Raw genomic sequence first — 19142 nt, 5'->3', positions numbered from 1 at the left:
TATTTTTGTCTTAGACTTTGCTCAAGACAGCAGGTGCACAAATGAAGCCAACCGTCTTTTTGTTAACTGACACTCAAATCAAAGAAGAATCTTTCCTTGAGGATATCGACAGCTTACTCAACACAGGAGAAGTCCCGAATTTATTTGCTGTTGATGAAAAAGCTGAACTTGTCGAGGTTGGTTCTTGCCAGTGATTTTTGTATGCATGAAACTGTGTTGTATATTTAGTTTACGTAACACATGTTAGCGCCTGGACGTTATTACTACATAGCGTCTGCGCGCAGACTATGTTGTATTATGTTGGAATGTCTTTTGGACTGTAACAGAACATTAGCGCCACAGTCTATATCCTGTATGACTACCCTATATAGACAGTTGTATATGGCTTTCAACAGGGTAGCAACAGAACCGGCAATGAAAATTTAATATATAATTCATTCGCCCTTTTAGCAAATGTGTTTAGTATTCGTATAAATAAATATTATTTTTTTATTACAGATGGTACGACCGATAGCTCAGGCACAAGCTGACGACAAAAACGCCGAATTTTCGCCATTAGCTCTTTTCAACTTCTTCGTGAGCCGCTGTCGTGAAAACCTTCATGTAATGTTGTGTATGAGCCCCATTGGTGATGCATTCCGTAATAGACTCCGACAATTTCCGTCTTTGATCAATTGCTGTACCATTGATTGGTTTCAGGTAAGAGCATTGATTTTCATTTGTCTTGCCATACTTTAGTCAAGTAGATAGATTCTTGTCTTGGGGAGCGCGTTAATGGGGGGGGCAAATAAATCCAAGTCCCGGGTGTTCACTCATTCACAAATTCCGAGGCCAAAATAAGTCGTTTCAAAGGAGGTTTGTTATTTTCCCAAAATATCATTTCAGGATGTTTAAGGTAGTAAAACCAGTTCAAAAAAACACTATTTTTCCTCAAAGACCAGCAAAGCGAACTGAGAAACGAGTATAAATTTTTTAATACAAATTGTAGTTGTTGCTAATCTGGTTGCTAAGGAGGCATTGATGTAGCCGAAAGGCGCTTGGCTTAGCATCCGGGACTTGAATTGGCCCCCATTAACGCGCTACCTTTTTGACTGATGTTTCCGATACCAATGCTTCCTCTGGTGTTATTTGTAATCTCTATGATATTAATGCCATTGTTGTATTTGGTTCTCGCGTACCGTGGCTACTGTACACCGCTACGTGTGGTGTTCTTGTCAGTATGTCATATGTCATTGACTGTGTTCATGTCTACATAACCTTTAGCCTTGGCCTGAAGATGCTTTGGCGATGGTAGCCACCAAGTTCTTGGCTGATGTAAGCCTGACGGACAAGGAAAGGACCGAAGTTGTGCCACTTGTTAAACATTTTCATACCAGTGCCAGAAATCTCTCCGAAAGGTAATATCATTGTGTCATTTAGGGTGAGAAATGACTGTGACTTGTATAAAGATAGGATTGTATGAAGTATAGGATTAATCCATTAGCTAATAATACATAGCTGAATGTGCCTCCCTCGGCCTATAAATTAGTATACCAGTCTGTCGACCGTGAGACTCTTCAGGAGTAGAGTACTGCAATGCAGTTATTATGATCACTACTTTAAAACTTCACTATTCAATCAAGATCACTATTTAATTTTATGGTCGCTACTTTGGATCTAAGTCGGATTGTTACTCAATTGATTTATTTAGTATTCTCTCAATGTTCCAAAGCATCCCGTCAATGTAAAACAGCGAAAGCTCTTTTTTCAGATTTTTGTGTCTCATTTTCTATTTCAGCTATCTTGATGAACTCGGTCGTCATAACTATGTCACACCAACGTCATATTTGGAACTTATATCTTCTTTCAAAGGACTTCTTAACAAAAAACAAGACGAAGTAAGTATCGTACATGCAGCATTGCCTCGCCTTGCCCACATACTATCGATTTGCCTATTTTCATATTCTATGCTTTCATTCTACTTCAGGTAATGAAAATGAAACGACGGTACGAAGTTGGTTTGGAAAAGCTTCAATTTGCCTCGTCACAGGTTTGTAGATTGCAAACAAAACATATTCAATTTTTCGGGCAGATAACTTCGATTGCACGTATTGCTTTTGATGTACATACAGTAGACTAATCAAACGATATTAACCCATTTATTAACCCATTTAAGCAACAAATTTATTTAATTCTTCAATTGTCTGATGCAGGTGGCAGACATGCAAGTGGAACTAGAAGAACTGCAGCCACAACTTGTAGAAACAGCGGCTGAGAATGCCAAGATGCTTACGGTATGTGGTAGCCCACTCCCGGTTAAGATATTGTGCACTCGTACATGTATTCCTTGCATGTTTATGTTTGACTTCTCGTAGAATTCAGGTACCTCACAGATCACGATGTTAGTCAACATTGTTAGTCAACATTTGTTAACACTTCTACTACCAAGGTGATTGAAAAAGAGTCTGCCGAGGTGGAAGCAGCAAGTAAAATAGTTCGTGAAGACGAGGCGGTAGCTAATGCAAAAGCAGCAGAATCTCAGGCTCTGAAAGATGAATGTGAAAGTGATCTTGCGGAAGCTCTTCCTGCTCTTGAAGCTGCCCTTGTCGCTCTCAATACCTTAAAGGTGCAGTTTTCTAACACAATTAAACGAATGGATATTATAGAATATTCTCTTCAAACTGCATGGTGATGTTTCATTCGAGCATGGGTCTGGTGTTTGGTCGTTTATGTAATTCTTCTTTTGCATTTTAGCCATCAGACATAACCATTGTGAAGTCAATGAAGAACCCCCCTGCAGGAGTGAAACTGGTTATGGCTGCCGTTTGTGTTATGAAAGATGTTAAACCTGATAAGATCAACGATCCTTCGGGGACAGGAGGAAAGATATTGGATTACTGGGGACCATCAAAGAAAATTCTTGGCGATATGAACTTCTTGAATAATTTGAAAGAATATGACAAGGATAACATTCCTGTAAGTAATTTTTTCTGCCTAAATGCGTCGTTCTGTTCTTGTAAACGCATGCATGTGTGGTTGCGTTTTCTGTTCGAATGAGGTGCTTTCCGTCCACGAGAACCATTGATGGCCGACATTTATAAACCAAAGGCGGTATTTCAGGGCACCAAATCTGTTTTTATGACCGTATACGCAGAGTCGATGTACCCGTTTGGGGCCTACTCTTTTTCCACCAATACATGTTATCCACTAAAATTGTTTCGGTAGGTTCATGTAATGGCGAAGATCCGTAAAGAGTATATAAGTAATCCCGAATTTGACGCGACGAAAGTTCGCTCAGCCTCGTCAGCTGCAGAAGGCTTGTGTAAGTGGGTTTGCGCTATGGAGATCTATGACCGGGTAGCCAAGGTTGTCGCACCAAAGAAAGCCAAGTTAGCCGAAGCTGAGGAATCATTGGCTGAAACTATGGGAATATTGGAGTCTAAACGTCGTGAGTTGGCTGAGGTTGAGGAAAGACTGGCCAATTTGAAGAGTCAATTCCAAGAAATGACTGAAAAGAAAGAACATCTCGAATTTCAGGTAAGATACAGCAATCTTCGTAAAACTATATTTTATACTTATTTTCCCTTTAAAAAAACACACTCATTAGATTTGAATGAAAATGTTATGTAAATGCCACCAAACTCATCCTCACTCTTCCTTGGGTATAAAGATTAGCGGAAATTCATTCTACCACGCCCAATTTCTTCAACACCAGCAAGTCGCGCTCTCATGCGCGAAGTGATATAATTTTCGTATGGTTCTCCTAGGTTGACTTGTGTTCCAAAAAACTCGATCGCGCACAAAAGCTTATCGGTGGTCTTGGAGGTGAAAAAGACAGATGGTCCGCGGCTGCTACAGATCTACAACGTATTTATGATAATCTTACTGGTGATGTTCTTATATCATCTGGTGTCATTGCTTATCTTGGTGCCTTCACATCCCTCTTTCGTAAAAGATGCACAGACGACTGGTCACAAACGTGCCAGGTGAGTCACATAGTGCTGATTATAGCACATCAAAAAATTGCATCCTTGGTTCGTTTGGCTATATATCTATGATTTTGTTTGGTTTCTAGGCTAGAGGTATTTCCTGCTCGTCAGATTTCTCATTGAGCAAAACTCTTGGTGAACCCATAAAGATTCGCGCGTGGAATATCGCAGGTCTACCAACTGATGCATTCTCTATTGATAATGGTGTTATTGTGGACAACGCAAGACGATGGTGAGTGCACACTAAATGAGGGGATGTGTTTACTGGGGTTTGGGGAGTGGTGTTGCTTACGGTTCCCACTATAGCCATGGGCAAGCGGTATAAATGCCTATGTATGACATCACGTGTTATGTGAAAATGACGCATCTAGTCCCCTGAAATGTTATAAAAACATTGTACTGCCTTATCCGCTATGGAGTGGTGAGAGCAAAGACATTTTCATCCATTTCGACCATGTGAACACATGAACCTGACGAATTTGAGCAGTCCCAAAACTACGATCCCATGTAATCGTAGCCTCAATAACAAGTTTTGAATTTTACCAGCCTAGACATGACCTTAATCACACGTTGATATTTCAGGCCACTCATGATTGATCCACAAGGCCAAGCTAATAAGTGGGTAAAGAATTCGGAGAAAGATAATCGTCTTTCGGTAAGAAATACTTCAATTTCCTTAATTCCTAACTTTTTACTTCAGTAAGTTAAATAATAGCTACAAGCAAATATATTCATGCAAAATATTACAATAGCTTTTGTTTAAGTTGCAATGCTCATGTTTCTCGACGAGTTGTTTCTGTTGACTTTGCTTGTTGACTCATTTATGTTTCCTCGTAGGTGATCAAACTGACTGATGCTGACTACATTCGTACGTTAGAAAATAGTATCCAGTTCGGGACACCTGTACTACTCGAGAATGTTGGTGAGGAGCTTGACCCATCATTGGAGCCATTGTTATTGAAACAGACATTTAAGCAAGGTGGGATTGGAACTTGATTTCTCTATACGATTATATGTGCAACACGTAAATTAAAAAAATTGCAATCCTCATGTTAAAATAATAATTTAATTCTTCTTTATACAGGTGGAGTTCTGTGCATCCGTTTGGGAGAAACCGTCATTGAATACTCCAGTGATTTTAGGTTTTATATCACAACTAAGCTTCGAAATCCTCATTACCTGCCAGAGTTATCAACAAAGGTATGCATATTTTCATGTTTCAACGGCCTCATTTGAGGCAAAATACTTCGGCACATATAGCGAAAACAGCTTTTAGGTTTATCGCTTCAAGAAGTGCATTCACTGGGCCAGATTACCGAAGTGATTTTCCCAACTTATAAGTGATGAAAATTCTGATAAAAATTAATTTGTATGAGGAAACTAGTGCAGTTTTCTCTGCCTACGTACAAAGCAACACGGCCGCAATAGTTTTTAAACTGTAAAGAATGTAAACATAAAAGTTAGATTACATATAACACATTATCTTTTCAATTCTCTCCAACGTTCGCCTGTTTTTCGTTAGGTAACACTTTTGAACTTCATGATAACACGAGAAGGTTTAGAGGATCAGCTTCTCGGGATTGTTGTTGCGAAAGAAAGGCAAGTACATCGTTAAATACTTCTTTGAATTAGAAATTTTTTTCACACGAAGCAAAGCAAATGAAAAACTATACAATGTCAATGGCAGTCTCTTTTTAACACCTGTGCTCGCCTTACTTAATTTCAGACCTGAGTTAGAAGAAGAACGCCAAGGCCTAATATTACAAAGTGCTGCTAACAAAAAACAATTGAAGGAAATTGAAGACAAAATACTGGAAACACTGTCGTCATCACAAGGAAATATTTTGGAGGATGAATCTGCAATCCAAATTCTTGACTCATCCAAGGTAATCTCCCCTTCCAGTTGATCGTGTATGTTGTTGCTGTGGTAATGTTCTTATAGTTTAAGTATATCTGATCATAATGTCTCTATATCCCTATAGTATATCTAATCTTAATTTCTCTGTAGTATATCTGTTCATAATGTCAAAATTATATATGCTCCTATAGTATATCTAATCATAATGTCCTAATTGTAGACTTTGTAGTATAACTGATCATATTATCCATATTACCATCGCCACACTCGCGAAAATAACACGGTTGTCATTTCTCCAATATATATAGGTATTGTCAAACGAGATTTCCAAGAAACAAAAAGTAAGTTTAGGTGCCACGAATTGTTATTCAATTGTGTGTTTGCATTCTTTCTCGAGGAAAAATTATTGTATGGTAAATACATAGAGTAGAAGTGTAGTAATGTGTATTACTCTTGATCCTCAAGGTCAACCACCTTCAACCCCTGCTATTATTATAACGGTAAATTTGGCATAAAAAATAAATAAATTTACGTGGTATTATTTTAAAGATTGCAGATGAAACCGAGGAAAAGATCAACCAGTCAAGATTGGGATATCGTCCTATTGCTTTCCACGCATCGGTTCTGTTTTTCTCCATCACCGATCTACCGAATATTGATCCAATGTACCAGTATTCCCTGTCATGGTTTATCAATCTTTTTGTTAACTCCATCGCAGACAGGTGTGTGCCTATATCAGTATAGTTTTGCTCGGGTCAAAAAACAAGCCTTGTATATTTTAGCATCATTCTATCTTCTTCCTTTTTTTTTAGTAACAAGTCAAAGATTCTGGAAAGGCGGCTTCGATACCTCACAGATCACTTCACTTACAACTTGTATTGTAATGTGTGCAGATCACTATTTGAAAAGGACAAATTGCTCTTCTCTTTTATTCTATGCTCTAATATACTAATGTAAGTTTTGGATGATCGAATCATGACCATGCAGTCGTGGATTTAGGGGATGCACAAGAGATTCGCAATCCAGTAGCCGTTAGTTCTAGCTACTCCTAGTTTTATTCATGTACTGTACCAAGATATAATACTATAGATGTACATTTATAATGTTAGATATGTTGCTAAATAGTGATATATTTGATCCGTTTTGTGGAAATGAGGGTCTCCCGGCACCTCCTAGGCCTGAATCGTGTGTAAGTTAAACTCGGGGTGTAACTTATGTATGCAGTGTGTAAATTATGTGCGTAATGTACTAATTTAGATCAAAGAACGAACTGGGTAATGAAGAGTTTCTGTTCTTCCTTACTGGTGGAATAGGCCTAGAAAATAAGGTATATGGTATATGTGGTTTAATTTATGTATTGCATGGTTAGCAATATTGGTTAAAAATATTATTTTCACGTATACCATTGCGTTTTAGATAGCAAATCCTGATCCATCGTGGTTATCCGACAAGTCATGGGACGAAATTTGTCGAATGTGCGATCTCAATGGCTTTCCAGATTTTAGGTAATGAAATTTCCAACAACGTGCATGATAAGACTGTCGTGAGGAACGCAACAATATATTTGGTTATAGCTGCTAAAACCAGTACTCGAAACATTTCTGCGCTATGTACAAGATTTTTTATGTTTTATCCATTATAGGAAAGGTTTTGCAACCAGTATCCATGAATGGCGTAAAATATACGACAGTAAAGAACCTCACAAAGCTGTTTTTCCAGCTCCTTGGGTAGAAAAATTAACAGATTTCCAAAAAATGATCGTCGTACGTTGTTTACGACCAGACAAGGTAAGTTTCCACTCAAATATTTGGGGGAAATCGTAGTTATAACAATTTTGCCATTGCTAATACCGTTCCATTTTTGTCCCAAATTAAATTCCGTTCCATTTTTGCACGGCGGTTTATGATTAGTTTGGTTTTTTAGTGGTGTTTCTGACCACTAACTCTCTCCTTTCAACACTGATATTGTGCATGTGATTGGAGATTTCTTCATAGAAGTTTTGTAAATTTATTCCGGTTAATGTCTGTCTCTTACCTAGGTTGTTCCCTTGGTTACCAATTTCGTTGAAGATAAACTGGGAAGCAAATTTGTCCAGCCTCCACCATTTGACCTGACAAAAAGTTACAAAGATTCCAATGAATGCATTCCTTTGATTTTTGTCCTCTCACCTGGAGCTGACCCTATGGCTAGTACGTCTCAAACTATTGTTTCTTTGTCCATGTTGTTAAGCCCGCGTGTCAGTTTCATGGTTCCTCCACAGAGGTTCTTCATTTTGATAGAAACATTGGGGGTAGTCTGATGAAAAATATGCAAGACTGAGGTCAACGTTGACTAGTGCATAGTCTAATTCATCCAAGGGTTTGATTCCTAACCCCCACTCGTTTACGCTTGGATTTACCCAGGGAAAATACGCTCGGTGGTAGCATGCAATATGCAGGGGGTTTTTCGTGTATCTCATGAACATCTATTACTTTTAATGTAACAAGAACCGGTTTTATTAAAAATCTTTCAAAACCCAGCTTTCCTTGCTTTTAGATCTACTCAAATTTGCAGCAGACAAAGGTTTTACCGGAGATAAATTCAATGCCATTTCACTTGGTCAAGGACAGGTAATGTTGATTGGTAGTAATGTATAAAGTAAAGACAGTCAGTGCGTGTCGCTGTTGTGGACCGCCGTTTACGTGTGGACTAATGTTAATTTCAGGGCCCCATAGCCGCCAAGATGATTTCCGATGCCTCACAGAATGGAACATGGGTGGCGTTACAAAATTGCCACTTGGCTGTCTCCTGGATGTCCGCTTTGGAACGCATATGTGAGAATCTTACCCCAGATAGCACTCATAATGACTTTAGACTCTGGCTCACCAGCTATCCATCGGACAAGGTAGGCAAGCCACCTTTTTTGTTGGACGTTCGAATTTTTAGTTCCGTTTACACAACTTTCAATTTATTAGCACGGCACAGCTAAAACAAATTTTATCACTGCGCGGCCTTTGGGTTTGTATTGGTAGCTAAAATTGGTTGTGGGTGATAATACTTTAGTGTAGCGTAAACGGGACTTGTGTCCATGGTTTCAAAAGTTGACGTAATTTCCATTATAAGAAAAGAAAGTGAATTATACAACCCTGACAATGAATTCCCATTTGATAGTCTATTTTTTCTCTATTGAAATTTTGTCACTGAATGACTAACTACCTGCCCGCATGCCTTATTTTTCTCAACTGCTATATATACACTGTGAAATATCTACGTGAAAACATTTTGGTACTTTATTGTTAAATAAAGGTTTTAGTATTGATATGTAAATATATATATTGAAGTTAGACAAATTTGAGGTTTGCAACGAAATGTGCCGAGCTAGGTCACTATAGTTTTCACAAGTTTCGCGTTTCCCAAGTTTTAAAAATATCCGCTAATTCTTATCCGTTTGTAATCTACGTAAACAATGAAAAGCTAAGTAAATGACGACTTGTCACTTTCCAAAGAACACTCGGTGCCTCAGCATGTGCATCTGCACTGGCATTTGCTTCATGCCGTCCACGTGATCACCACCACTTGCTTTGCTTGCCACCGTTGCGTTAACACGTGTCAACATTTGCATAATATCTTCATCTTTCATTCTTTCTTCGAATATTTGGGTAACGGTGCTAATTAACCAAGTTCCCATATCCGGGGTAAGTTTAATATCCAGATTAAATCTCCGGTAGGATATGAAGCCTTTGGAGGTTGAGTAACAGATCAGGAAATCTGCTTCGGTTGGGAGTCTCACCGCTAGTTTCTCGTCCTCGCCTGAATCTGATGTGACGAGCTGAGGCCCAGTCGCCCCGGCATCTTTTTTCTTTCCCCGGCAAGCAGAAATGAAGAATATTTTTGGTTTTCCCCAGAGGGAGTCGCATTGCTTGCCGTTAACTCTTGAGGTTATCTCGTCAACTTTTACCGTTTCATTGTCTGCCATAATAATTCCTTTTGCTTTCCCGTGGCTTGAAATAAAAACGACGAGACCATCGTGATTGTCTGAAATTAAAATGATTCGATTTAAACAGAAAGCAAAGTTTGTTGGAGTTGGTTGGTGGAAATCAAATCATTTATTAGTTAATAACTTCTGATCGATCGATCAGTAAACTTGGTTCAATAAGAAGAAAGTTTGGATTGTTTGGAAACCGAAAGAATAGAAATGAGTAAAAAATATCAGTGATAAGCAAGTCGTATATATTCGACTACTTTATACCTACTTCATGCATGGCCATGGATTACCTTACACTGCAGTGACATTGAACGTACCCATTTCTGATGAATTAGAAACTTCATCCATTATCTCTAAAATGTTTCTTCGTGTCACATCCACATGAACATGAACAGATTTAAAACCAGCACTGTCCTTCAGAAGTCTTTGGATATTTTCGAGATCAGCTTGAGCCCCGTTCCGTGGACTTACTCTGTTCTTGTAAAATATGTTTACAATCACCACGCAGTACGGATTCTAAACAGAATCGTGTTATCGTGAAAGTTTAGATTTTTTGACCTGCACCCAACGACCAGTGTAGTAGTCTGTGTTTCCGACCACATGCATGTGCCTAGTCTGAGTTTGGTGGTTTGCTAGAATCAAACTTCACCGGGACTTGCTCGAATGTTTATACAGAAATACATGAATATGTTTATGCAGAAATCTTTTCAGGATCGATAGAATTTAATGGCTCTTTTTATGGTTTTAAATGTTGCGGAGACAAAGTTAACCAACGCAAAACAGAAGCCAATTAAATGTTATTTGTATAAAAAGGTCGTCGATTTTTAACCTTCCTTTGGGAGAGAATTACCTAATCAGAATCGTGTATATCAGAGTTACAACTGTGATTCAACCGATAAAAATATACTGAAGCGATTTGTGCACGCGAGGGATCGAATTCAAACCAGAGTTAGCGTAAATCCAGCTGTTATAGACTAAATTTAGGAGTTTCGATCGAAAAGTTCTGATTTTAGTCTGTACCTACTGTTTTGTGCAATGGGGTGTGTTTTCAGAGACCCGTGTAGCTTGTCGTTACAATGAAAAGTTGTTCTGTTTTAAACAGTCTTACCGTAAGGTGAACGGTGTCATCTTTCAGATTTCTGAATTTACGTGTTGGAACTGAAAGAAAAAATTAAATTCGCTATTCGCAATTATTATATATGTGCATGCGGGTGCATGGGCCTCACTTTAATTTAATAAAGTTGCATGCAAGTCTTGAGCCAGCTACTTTCACTTAAAACATGTGCGTATAATCCCGAGCCCTGCTGACTTTTGTTTAAAAGTTAAATTTAAGGATTATTCCGCAGATTTATTTGAACATTGGCTGAATGTTTCCGTAAAATAATCATGAATTTTCTTCCAAGAATAAGAGAGAATTCTCAACTTCGCCTGTATGTAATGCGTTAGACTATAGTCGTAGTATATTTCAATGTTGTCTAAAATTTTCGTTACGTTGTCAAAAATTATATACTGAAATGCAAAAAAATTTCTCAATATTTTGATATGATATTGGTGATAAAATGAAAACGAAATATTCTTCATGTTGGGTGGAAGTTTCGACGCGCCTTCTGCCTGTTTAATTTAAAATTTATGGATGCTCAATAGACCTTTCTTTTAATGACGTCAAACGCGGAAAGTCTGGTGTTACACGAAATTTAATTGGCTCCACAAAACTATCGAGCCAATCAAACTTCGTGTAACGTCAGACTTTCCGCGTTTGACGTCATTATGAAAAAGGTCTATTAGAATAAGTGCACCTGTACTTCGGCGCCGATTTGGGCTATACTAAATTGCTGAAAAAAATTGAAGTGACAAGGGGTTGAAGTAAAGAAATAATAATATAACAAGTATATATGCTCCATAGAGCGATTAACTGACCGGAGCGTGCAACGCCGATACTGGGACGTGATCTTCTCTGTGCGTTGTCAGCACTGTCAATAAAAACCCCGTCTACATCGCTGTCATGACCATTACTAGAACTGTCTATTTTGGATCGAAAGTAAACCGCGATATTCCATAACCATGACCATACACTCTTAAACCATGTAATAATCATTACTTGGCCTCTAAAAAGACAGTAAGATCGTGTACTGAATATAAGCGTTCTGCAAACCTGATAATAGAGTTGTGATCCATTCACATGTATGGGAGCAGTCTGGTTGTTTAATGAAAAAAATCAAAATATGTGGTTTACTCTTCAATCATAATCTTTCCAAGTAGATCAACTGAATCCTGCTGATATACGCGAAATTGAACGGGTTTAGCTTTCCTGACACTTTACCAACTCTGTGTATGGAACAGACTCCTTTGATGGAAATTTCAGCCAAATATCAGCAGTATTCCTTATCTCTTTGAAGAAATGTGCACTTAAAAATTTGTCTACATCTCACGTATGAAAGAATATGAGCTCGTTTAAATTAAGTCGAATATTGAAAGTTCAACAAGCATGCATGGAAATTGAAAAAAGGAATCGAAAGAAGGCTTACCAGATGAATTGATAATGAAATTAGAAACGGAAAACGAAAGTTGCTTTCATCAAAGCGCCTTCCAGTCTATATTTATTGTATCAAAATTCCGAATTTGTGTAATTTGTGTTAGTGCATGCATGTAAAGGAAATTGGTACTTATCTCTGCCATATCTCCGCATTCCAATAAATCTCCCACTACTGCATGTAGGATTCATGTCTCAACGGTATACCATACCTCACTTCGCTGCATAAAAACACAGAATCCAAGTTGGATTATCCAACGTATAATATTAGCAATCCATACATGCAGCCTTGTAACTGGATTACTATTATTTACTATACTCTCTAAATCTCCCCCAAATTTTTTTTTGTTAAACGGGAAACCCAAACAAAACATCTTTCGTAAAAGTATACACAACATTTACTATAGAGACCCTCTTATCCCCTCAAAATTTTTTTTATCTTTTAATAGTTTCCAGTAACTGTGCTACAAAATAGTGTAAAAATGACGAATGAGCCACCCACTGGATTACGTCAGAATCTGCTGCAGTCGTACATATCTGATCCTATATCTGATGAAACATTCTTTAATGGATGTCAGGGAAAGCAACCTGTATGTATATTCTATTCTATTTGAAACGAAAGTTTCGGAAACCCTTAATTTTTTTAAGGTGTACATTTGTTTAAGATGATTGTTTAGTTTTACTTTGATACGCTTAGGTAGGTTTTTCGTACAAGCTAGCAAATTCATTGTTTGCCATTTAGAGTACCCTCGTAAGAAAAAAGGGATGTAGAGAGCTTGGTTTATATAATTACATTCTAGTATCTGCTATATAGTTGTCACTGGAATTGTTACTTTCTCATGTTCTCTTTGAACCAAATTATTCTATCAAGTATGACGGAACAAACTACTCCCATGTGTTCTCCGTTCATACGGATGTTTATATACCTACTCTTTGCATTACCCTTTTTGGATTTAGATCTTTGAGAAGCTGCTGTTTGGCCTTTGTTTCTTCCACGCACATATTCAAGAAAGAAGGAAGTTTGGGCCCTTGGGTTGGAATATCCCGTATGGTTTTAACGAGTCTGACCTAAGGATCAGTGTACGCCAACTTCAGGTGCTGATTTTTGTATTTCTTGCTTACATCAAAAGTCTTTTGTTCCACTATTTCATGCGGTGATCACGTACTACTTTACGCCGCAAAATAACGCAATCGGTCGGTAAAAACTGTGGGACTCTGGGAAAGCCTAGCCAGAATTACATACACTAGAGCAGAAGTGGTGACCAGCACATCACTGCCACTGGAATAACCAGCACATCACTGCTGCTGGTATTAAAAAACGTTTGGCTGATGTATTAAAATCTGCTAGCTTTGGATGAACATTTGATTTGATCTTTGCTCGAACGTTTTGTGAGATACGAAATGTGGCACCAACAGTTGAGACATAATCTTTTATATGATTGTCTTTACTTCATTCCATATCAGATGTTTATCAATGAATATGAACAAGTTCCATACAAGGCCGTGACGTATCTCACTGGTGAATGTAATTACGGTGGTCGTGTTACGGATGATAATGACCGGTATGAACGATAATCTCTAACTGATCTTTTTACTCGTAAAATATTGAATTGTTCCCATTTCTTTTATTCAAAAAATTTTGAAAATAATTTGAAAATTTTGAAAGTAATTCAAATATTTGTAAAATATCGCGGGACCAGAACTTATTGGCGATTTCACAACCCACGCAGAATTGTATCAAAAACCTATTGTCAGAAAAAAAATTTGAGGCCGATTCTCCCCCCTGCATGCTCGCCATCAATAAATCATTACATGTCCAAACAGGTTTACCATTAATTCGTTGCACGCGGATAAACAAATCTTTCTCTTCCTTTAACGTCTATCACTTGGATAACCAGCTAACGCAAGCATCGCGCATGCACCCTGAAAGATACCAAAGGAAAGTTATATTTCAATATATAATGACCGAATGCTCTAGCTCTGCATTCGTGGCTACTTTCCATCAGAGAACTGGACTCTTTATCGTTGTCGCGAATATTTTCAGTTGGTTGTTATTTAAGTATATTTGACAGTATGCACATTGTTTTGCAGGCGTTGCCTGATGAGTATCCTGGCTGATTTCTTTACTCCTGAAATCATCAATGATGCAAAGTACAAGTTTTCCCAAAGTGGAAAATACTTTGCACCACCAAAAGGAACGTACGACAGCTACGTGGAATTCATTAAGGTAACTCCCGCGTGTGGAAAAAGTTTTTTAATTGCGGCACATGCACTCAAAAAAAGTGCTTAGAATTGTTTTCTACTATGAAATATTTTTCTATTTTGTACTATACTTTGGCGAATATTTCCGTACAAATACAATTATATGGGTTTCCTGCATTTTTTATTGTCAAGTTGTAGAATATATGAGGTTGAGCATTTGCCATGTATAGCCTTTATCATTTTGTAGGAACTACCCGTAACTCAAACCCCCGAGGTCTTTGGAATGCATGATAATGTTGATATTGCGAAGGAACTTCAAGAAACAAGGCAACTCTTCAACTCCGTGTTGTTGACCCAGTCTCAGAAGTCTTCTGGCGGGGGAGGAAAGAAGGGTGACGATGCTTTGCTGGAAATTGCAAAAGACATTTTGAGCAAAGTATTGAAGCATTCCTTTTTCATTACTAAACTTAGGAAAGAGAAAACTTATTGCTAAATGTAAAACGTTAAACCGTTAACCCCAATATTCGTTTTTTATACTGCCGAAAAATGACATCAAGGACCATGTTGTATTTTACTTAGATAATTCGAATCATATTGTATAGCATTTTTTTTTCTCTGTCATGAAGTTGCCAAACAACTATGATCTGGAAGCAGCTTTGTTGAAATATCCTGTTACATACGGGGAAAGCATGAATACAGTTTTGGTTCAGGAAATGGAACGTTTTAACAAGTAAGTTTCGTCTTTGCATGCTATATCAACCGATAACCTTATGATTATAGTGTTCGTCACAGATTATAGGGTGATTTCATTGACTAATTTCTTTGTTTTTATTACTTTTCAAGTCTTATCCAAGTCATACGTACAAGTTTGTTGAATCTTCAAAAGGCCATCAAGGGTTTGGTTGTTATGTCCGCCGATTTGGAAGCTTTATCTTCAAGTTTGCTGGTTGGAAAGGTGAGTTAGATAATAAAAATTAGATAGTAAAAAAATGCTTTACTGTGTTATAATTTTGTCGTTGCTAATGATATTATGTAACCGGCGAATAGAAATAATCTCTATCTTATCTCTGCAAAAGAAATGAATATAACCGGTTTACCACTTTAGTTCCCTATAGTATATTACACAAATGAAGTGCATTCATTTTGTTTTGATTCCCCTACAAGGTTCCAGTAATGTGGATGAAAAGATCGTATCCCAGTCTCAAGCCTTTGGGAAGCTACATTACTGATCTTCTTAACAGATTAAAATTTCTGCAGGTATGTGCAATGCTATAAACTCACTGAAAAAGGCTAATACTAATATTGCATGACTTCCACATACCATATATGAATCTAAATAGGTTTAATGTTGTACCGATTACAATGTTATTGCACACTTTATCAGTTCATCCGCATGAAAGATAAGCGTGCGTGGTTTTAGTCATATTTACTGAAGAAACGTGCTTTGTTTAGGAGTGGTATGACAAAGGAAAACCAGTTGTTTTCTGGATATCAGGGTTTTATTTCACACAGGTGTGTTTCCTGCTTTCTTTTTCCTATTTTCCCCTTTATGTCTTCATATCTTCCTTACTCCTTTCAGGCATTCTTAACTGGAGCAAAACAGAATTACGCAAGAAAGTATACAATCCCAATCGACTTGCTTGGATTCGATTTTGAGGTGAGATATTGAAAGATTGGGTGAAATGTAGCTCCTTTTAAATACTAGGTGTAAAATGCAGAATTCACAGAATTATCTTTGCATGTTGTGGCAAAATATAAAGCCTGTCAGCCCATAAATCTTGCTCTATACATACCCTGTGTCAAATCTCTGTGTGTTTAACCCCCGTTGTTGTAGGTAATATCCAAGGATAAAGTCGACGAACAACCAGATGATGGTGTGTACATTAATGGTTTGTTTCTTGAAGGAGCACGCTGGGACCGTAAAAAGTGAGTGCATGCATGGTACATGGACCGTATACATGTAAATCTTAGGTATAATAAATTATATCATTGTTGTTGCTCTTAGGGGTGTGATTGGTGAATCTCTTCCAAAAATCCTTCATGATACCATGCCAACAATTTGGGTCAAGCCAGGTGCGTACCTATAGTACATACTGTATACAGACATTATAGCAGTGAACATATTGCATGAGGATGAATGGTAACAATCAATATTTCCGTCTCTGTAGGCAAAACCATTGACATAACGTACAGTCACACGTACAGATGTCCGGTGTATAAAACAAGTGAAAGACGTGGGACATTGTCCACTACAGGGCATTCGACGAACTATGTCATGCCTGTATATATATCCACTGATAAACCTGAAAGTCACTGGATAAAACGCGGCGTCGCGATGCTCTGTCAACTGGACGACTAGGTTTATTAACAACTTTAAGTCGTACTTTTAGCTGTAAATGTGTAACTGTAAATATTGGATGTATTTTTAAAAACATATTTTCTTTGTAAAATGCAACAACGGTGGTAATTATGTTATATTATGTACATGATCACATTTGAACTAGATGACATTATACAATATAATAATATTGTAGTTTTCTTTCATAAATTTAATCTGTATCACATTTTGTCTGTATGAACCAAATATTCTTATAAGAATGGGAACGTTAAAGTCTTATCACCTATAGGCTTGTCTAATTGTGCTAAATTAGGCCGTATAATTGTGTAATCCTGTATTTTCTAATAGTTGCCTCGTGTTTTTATTGCCAACCAATCCATTCGAAAAATTGCTGCAGCAGCGAGCGAGTACCTCCTACTCTTTGTCGGGAATTGACAGATAAGATGATTATATAGACAAATGTTTCCTTTACTTAATTATATTCTAGTTTTGTAACAGTGATTGATAGGATGAAGGTGTATGTGGTGTGGTCACGAGAGCGAGAGAGTTAGTTGGACTGAGACATTCAGTGAGTGAGGAACTGTGAGCGAGAGAGAGTAATTTATAGCCCGTGTGCTATCTGACGGTGTGAGTGGTGAGATTCGTTTGGAAAGTTGTAATCGACATTTGGAATACGTTACTTTGTTAATATAAATATACATTGAAAACTATGTGACTTGTTGAGGAGCACATTTGGAGGCAAATTCTCGACATCTTACCATTTTGGCCAAAATTGACGATTTTTGAAAATTTTCTAAAAACCCCAGTTATCATGCAGAAAATGGGTCAAATGTCTATTAAGACTGCTTTTTGAGTATGTTTAGTTAATTTTTGGAACAGTGAAAAAATTGTCAATTTCGGCTTGTCAAAACGTCTTTCGAAATTTTCTAAAAATGTTTAAGCATGCTGTTATTACTAACTTCTTTAGGGGTTTTTTTATGCGTATGCTGTTTGTTTCTTGTATTTTTTCTTTTAAACTTGGCGCATTTCAAATAGCACGAGGTTTTAAAAACTTTAAAAATGTAAAATTTGAAAATATGCTAAAAAACCAAAGAGATTAGTCTTAGGAAACATATGAAGCCTCTTTTAGCATGTTAACGCATTTTTAGAAAATTTTCAAGCGGTATCAACACGACCGGTGGCCTATTGGTTAAGGCTACGGCCCTACAAGGTTGTAAGCGTCGGTTCGAATCCTGCATGGGAAAGGTTCGATTTTTCTCACCGAAATTACAATTTATAATTGAAAAATCTTCAAAAAGGATTAGGTCAAATAAAGAACAATTGCTTTCGACAAATGATGTGGTGGTGTAGTGGTTATGACGTTCGTCTCTCAATCCGAGGACAAACGTTTCAACTCCTGGCAATGCAAAAAAATTAGCCTGAAAAATTTCGGTGTGATTTGAAAGTTTTAAAATAGTTAAAAAAGACTCCTCGGCCTTTGCGAAAGACTGTAAATTGAAAAAAAAATTGAAATAAAAAAACTGAAAAAAAATTCTTGCGTTTAAAGGTACCTGAAAATTGAAAAAAAGCACAAGTAAAAAAAGTTTTAAAAACACGTGTCTTCTAAAAAGACTGAAAATTAAGAAAGTAGCTAAAAAAAACCTTAAAAAAAAAATTAAAAATTTCCCGATTTTAAAAACTTATGTTTACTTACCATAACTTTTTTTCACGAAAATTTAACAGGGTGATTTTCTCGAGAGCGAAAAAATTTAAGTTTTTTCACTTTTTTGAAATTCTCTAAGATTTTTTTTCGACGTGGAAGTACTTTGTCTTGGGCCACCTGTGTCTGTTTTGGGCTACCTGTGTCTCGCTTGACACAGGTAGCCCAAGACAAAATACTTTTTCTAAAAAAAAAATCTAAGAGAATTTCAAAAAAGTGAAAAAATGTGAATTTTTTCAGTCTCGAGAAAATCACCCTGTCAAATTTTCGTGAAAAAAAATTAAGTTAAGTAAACATGAGATTTTTAAAAGCGGGAAATTGCTAATTTTTTTTCCGTCTGACGACTTTCTTCATTTTCAGGCTTTTTAGAAGACATGTGTTTTTAAAACTTATTTTACTTGTGCGTTTCTTTCAATTTTCAGGTACTTTTGAACGCAATAACCTTTTTTGTGTTTTTTTATTTCAAATTTTTTTCAATTTATAGTCTTTCGGAAAAGGCCGAGAAGTCTTTTAACTGTTTTAAACATTCCAAATCACATCGAAATTTTTCAGGCTAATTTTGTTGCATTGCCAGGAGTTGAAC

The 19142-nt window shown here is 37.1% G+C and overlaps 2 protein-coding genes across 2 annotated transcripts in view; one reads left to right on the top strand and one right to left on the bottom strand.

The window, feature by feature from the left end:
• The window catches only part of LOC114524290 (dynein heavy chain 12, axonemal-like), a 40218-nt gene extending 22722 nt beyond the window's left edge, over positions 1 to 17496 (top strand). Inside the window, exons 55-92 of the mRNA XM_028545449.1 lie at positions 15 to 176; positions 499 to 699; positions 1264 to 1397; positions 1778 to 1877; positions 1967 to 2029; positions 2193 to 2273; positions 2429 to 2605; positions 2734 to 2955; positions 3205 to 3516; positions 3747 to 3965; positions 4055 to 4200; positions 4551 to 4623; positions 4806 to 4947; positions 5053 to 5168; positions 5491 to 5567; positions 5695 to 5854; positions 6135 to 6167; positions 6376 to 6548; positions 6639 to 6779; positions 7084 to 7153; positions 7243 to 7331; positions 7469 to 7613; positions 7865 to 8015; positions 8362 to 8435; positions 8531 to 8710; positions 12770 to 12910; positions 13278 to 13415; positions 13785 to 13882; positions 14412 to 14547; positions 14770 to 14958; positions 15149 to 15252; positions 15366 to 15477; positions 15687 to 15779; positions 15975 to 16034; positions 16102 to 16179; positions 16357 to 16448; positions 16528 to 16595; positions 16691 to 17496. Coding sequence (XP_028401250.1) covers positions 15 to 176; positions 499 to 699; positions 1264 to 1397; positions 1778 to 1877; positions 1967 to 2029; positions 2193 to 2273; positions 2429 to 2605; positions 2734 to 2955; positions 3205 to 3516; positions 3747 to 3965; positions 4055 to 4200; positions 4551 to 4623; positions 4806 to 4947; positions 5053 to 5168; positions 5491 to 5567; positions 5695 to 5854; positions 6135 to 6167; positions 6376 to 6548; positions 6639 to 6779; positions 7084 to 7153; positions 7243 to 7331; positions 7469 to 7613; positions 7865 to 8015; positions 8362 to 8435; positions 8531 to 8710; positions 12770 to 12910; positions 13278 to 13415; positions 13785 to 13882; positions 14412 to 14547; positions 14770 to 14958; positions 15149 to 15252; positions 15366 to 15477; positions 15687 to 15779; positions 15975 to 16034; positions 16102 to 16179; positions 16357 to 16448; positions 16528 to 16595; positions 16691 to 16881 — 4941 coding nt within the window. The 3' untranslated portion in view covers positions 16882 to 17496. The remainder of the gene's footprint in view (positions 1 to 14; positions 177 to 498; positions 700 to 1263; positions 1398 to 1777; positions 1878 to 1966; positions 2030 to 2192; positions 2274 to 2428; positions 2606 to 2733; positions 2956 to 3204; positions 3517 to 3746; positions 3966 to 4054; positions 4201 to 4550; positions 4624 to 4805; positions 4948 to 5052; positions 5169 to 5490; positions 5568 to 5694; positions 5855 to 6134; positions 6168 to 6375; positions 6549 to 6638; positions 6780 to 7083; positions 7154 to 7242; positions 7332 to 7468; positions 7614 to 7864; positions 8016 to 8361; positions 8436 to 8530; positions 8711 to 12769; positions 12911 to 13277; positions 13416 to 13784; positions 13883 to 14411; positions 14548 to 14769; positions 14959 to 15148; positions 15253 to 15365; positions 15478 to 15686; positions 15780 to 15974; positions 16035 to 16101; positions 16180 to 16356; positions 16449 to 16527; positions 16596 to 16690) is intronic.
• Positions 8718 to 12321, bottom strand: LOC114524348 (caspase-3-like). The gene is made up of 5 exons (XM_028545453.1): positions 12024 to 12321; positions 11708 to 11895; positions 10899 to 10948; positions 10108 to 10306; positions 8718 to 9840 (listed from the first exon to the last, which is right to left on the bottom strand). The coding sequence occupies exons 1-5, from the start codon at positions 12032 to 12034 to the stop codon at positions 9299 to 9301; spliced, it is 990 nt and encodes a 329-aa protein (XP_028401254.1). The 5' UTR covers positions 12035 to 12321; the 3' UTR covers positions 8718 to 9298.
• Positions 17497 to 19142: the final 1646 nt, after the last annotated feature.

The sequence above is a fragment of the Dendronephthya gigantea genome, unplaced genomic scaffold (assembly GCF_004324835.1).
Source record: "Dendronephthya gigantea isolate DGI-Jeju-01 unplaced genomic scaffold, DenGig_1.0 000001F, whole genome shotgun sequence".
Taxonomy (NCBI): Eukaryota; Metazoa; Cnidaria; class Anthozoa; order Malacalcyonacea; family Nephtheidae; genus Dendronephthya; species Dendronephthya gigantea.
The sequence above is the reverse complement of the archived record's forward strand: the minus strand, read 5'-3'. Positions and strand labels throughout refer to the sequence as shown.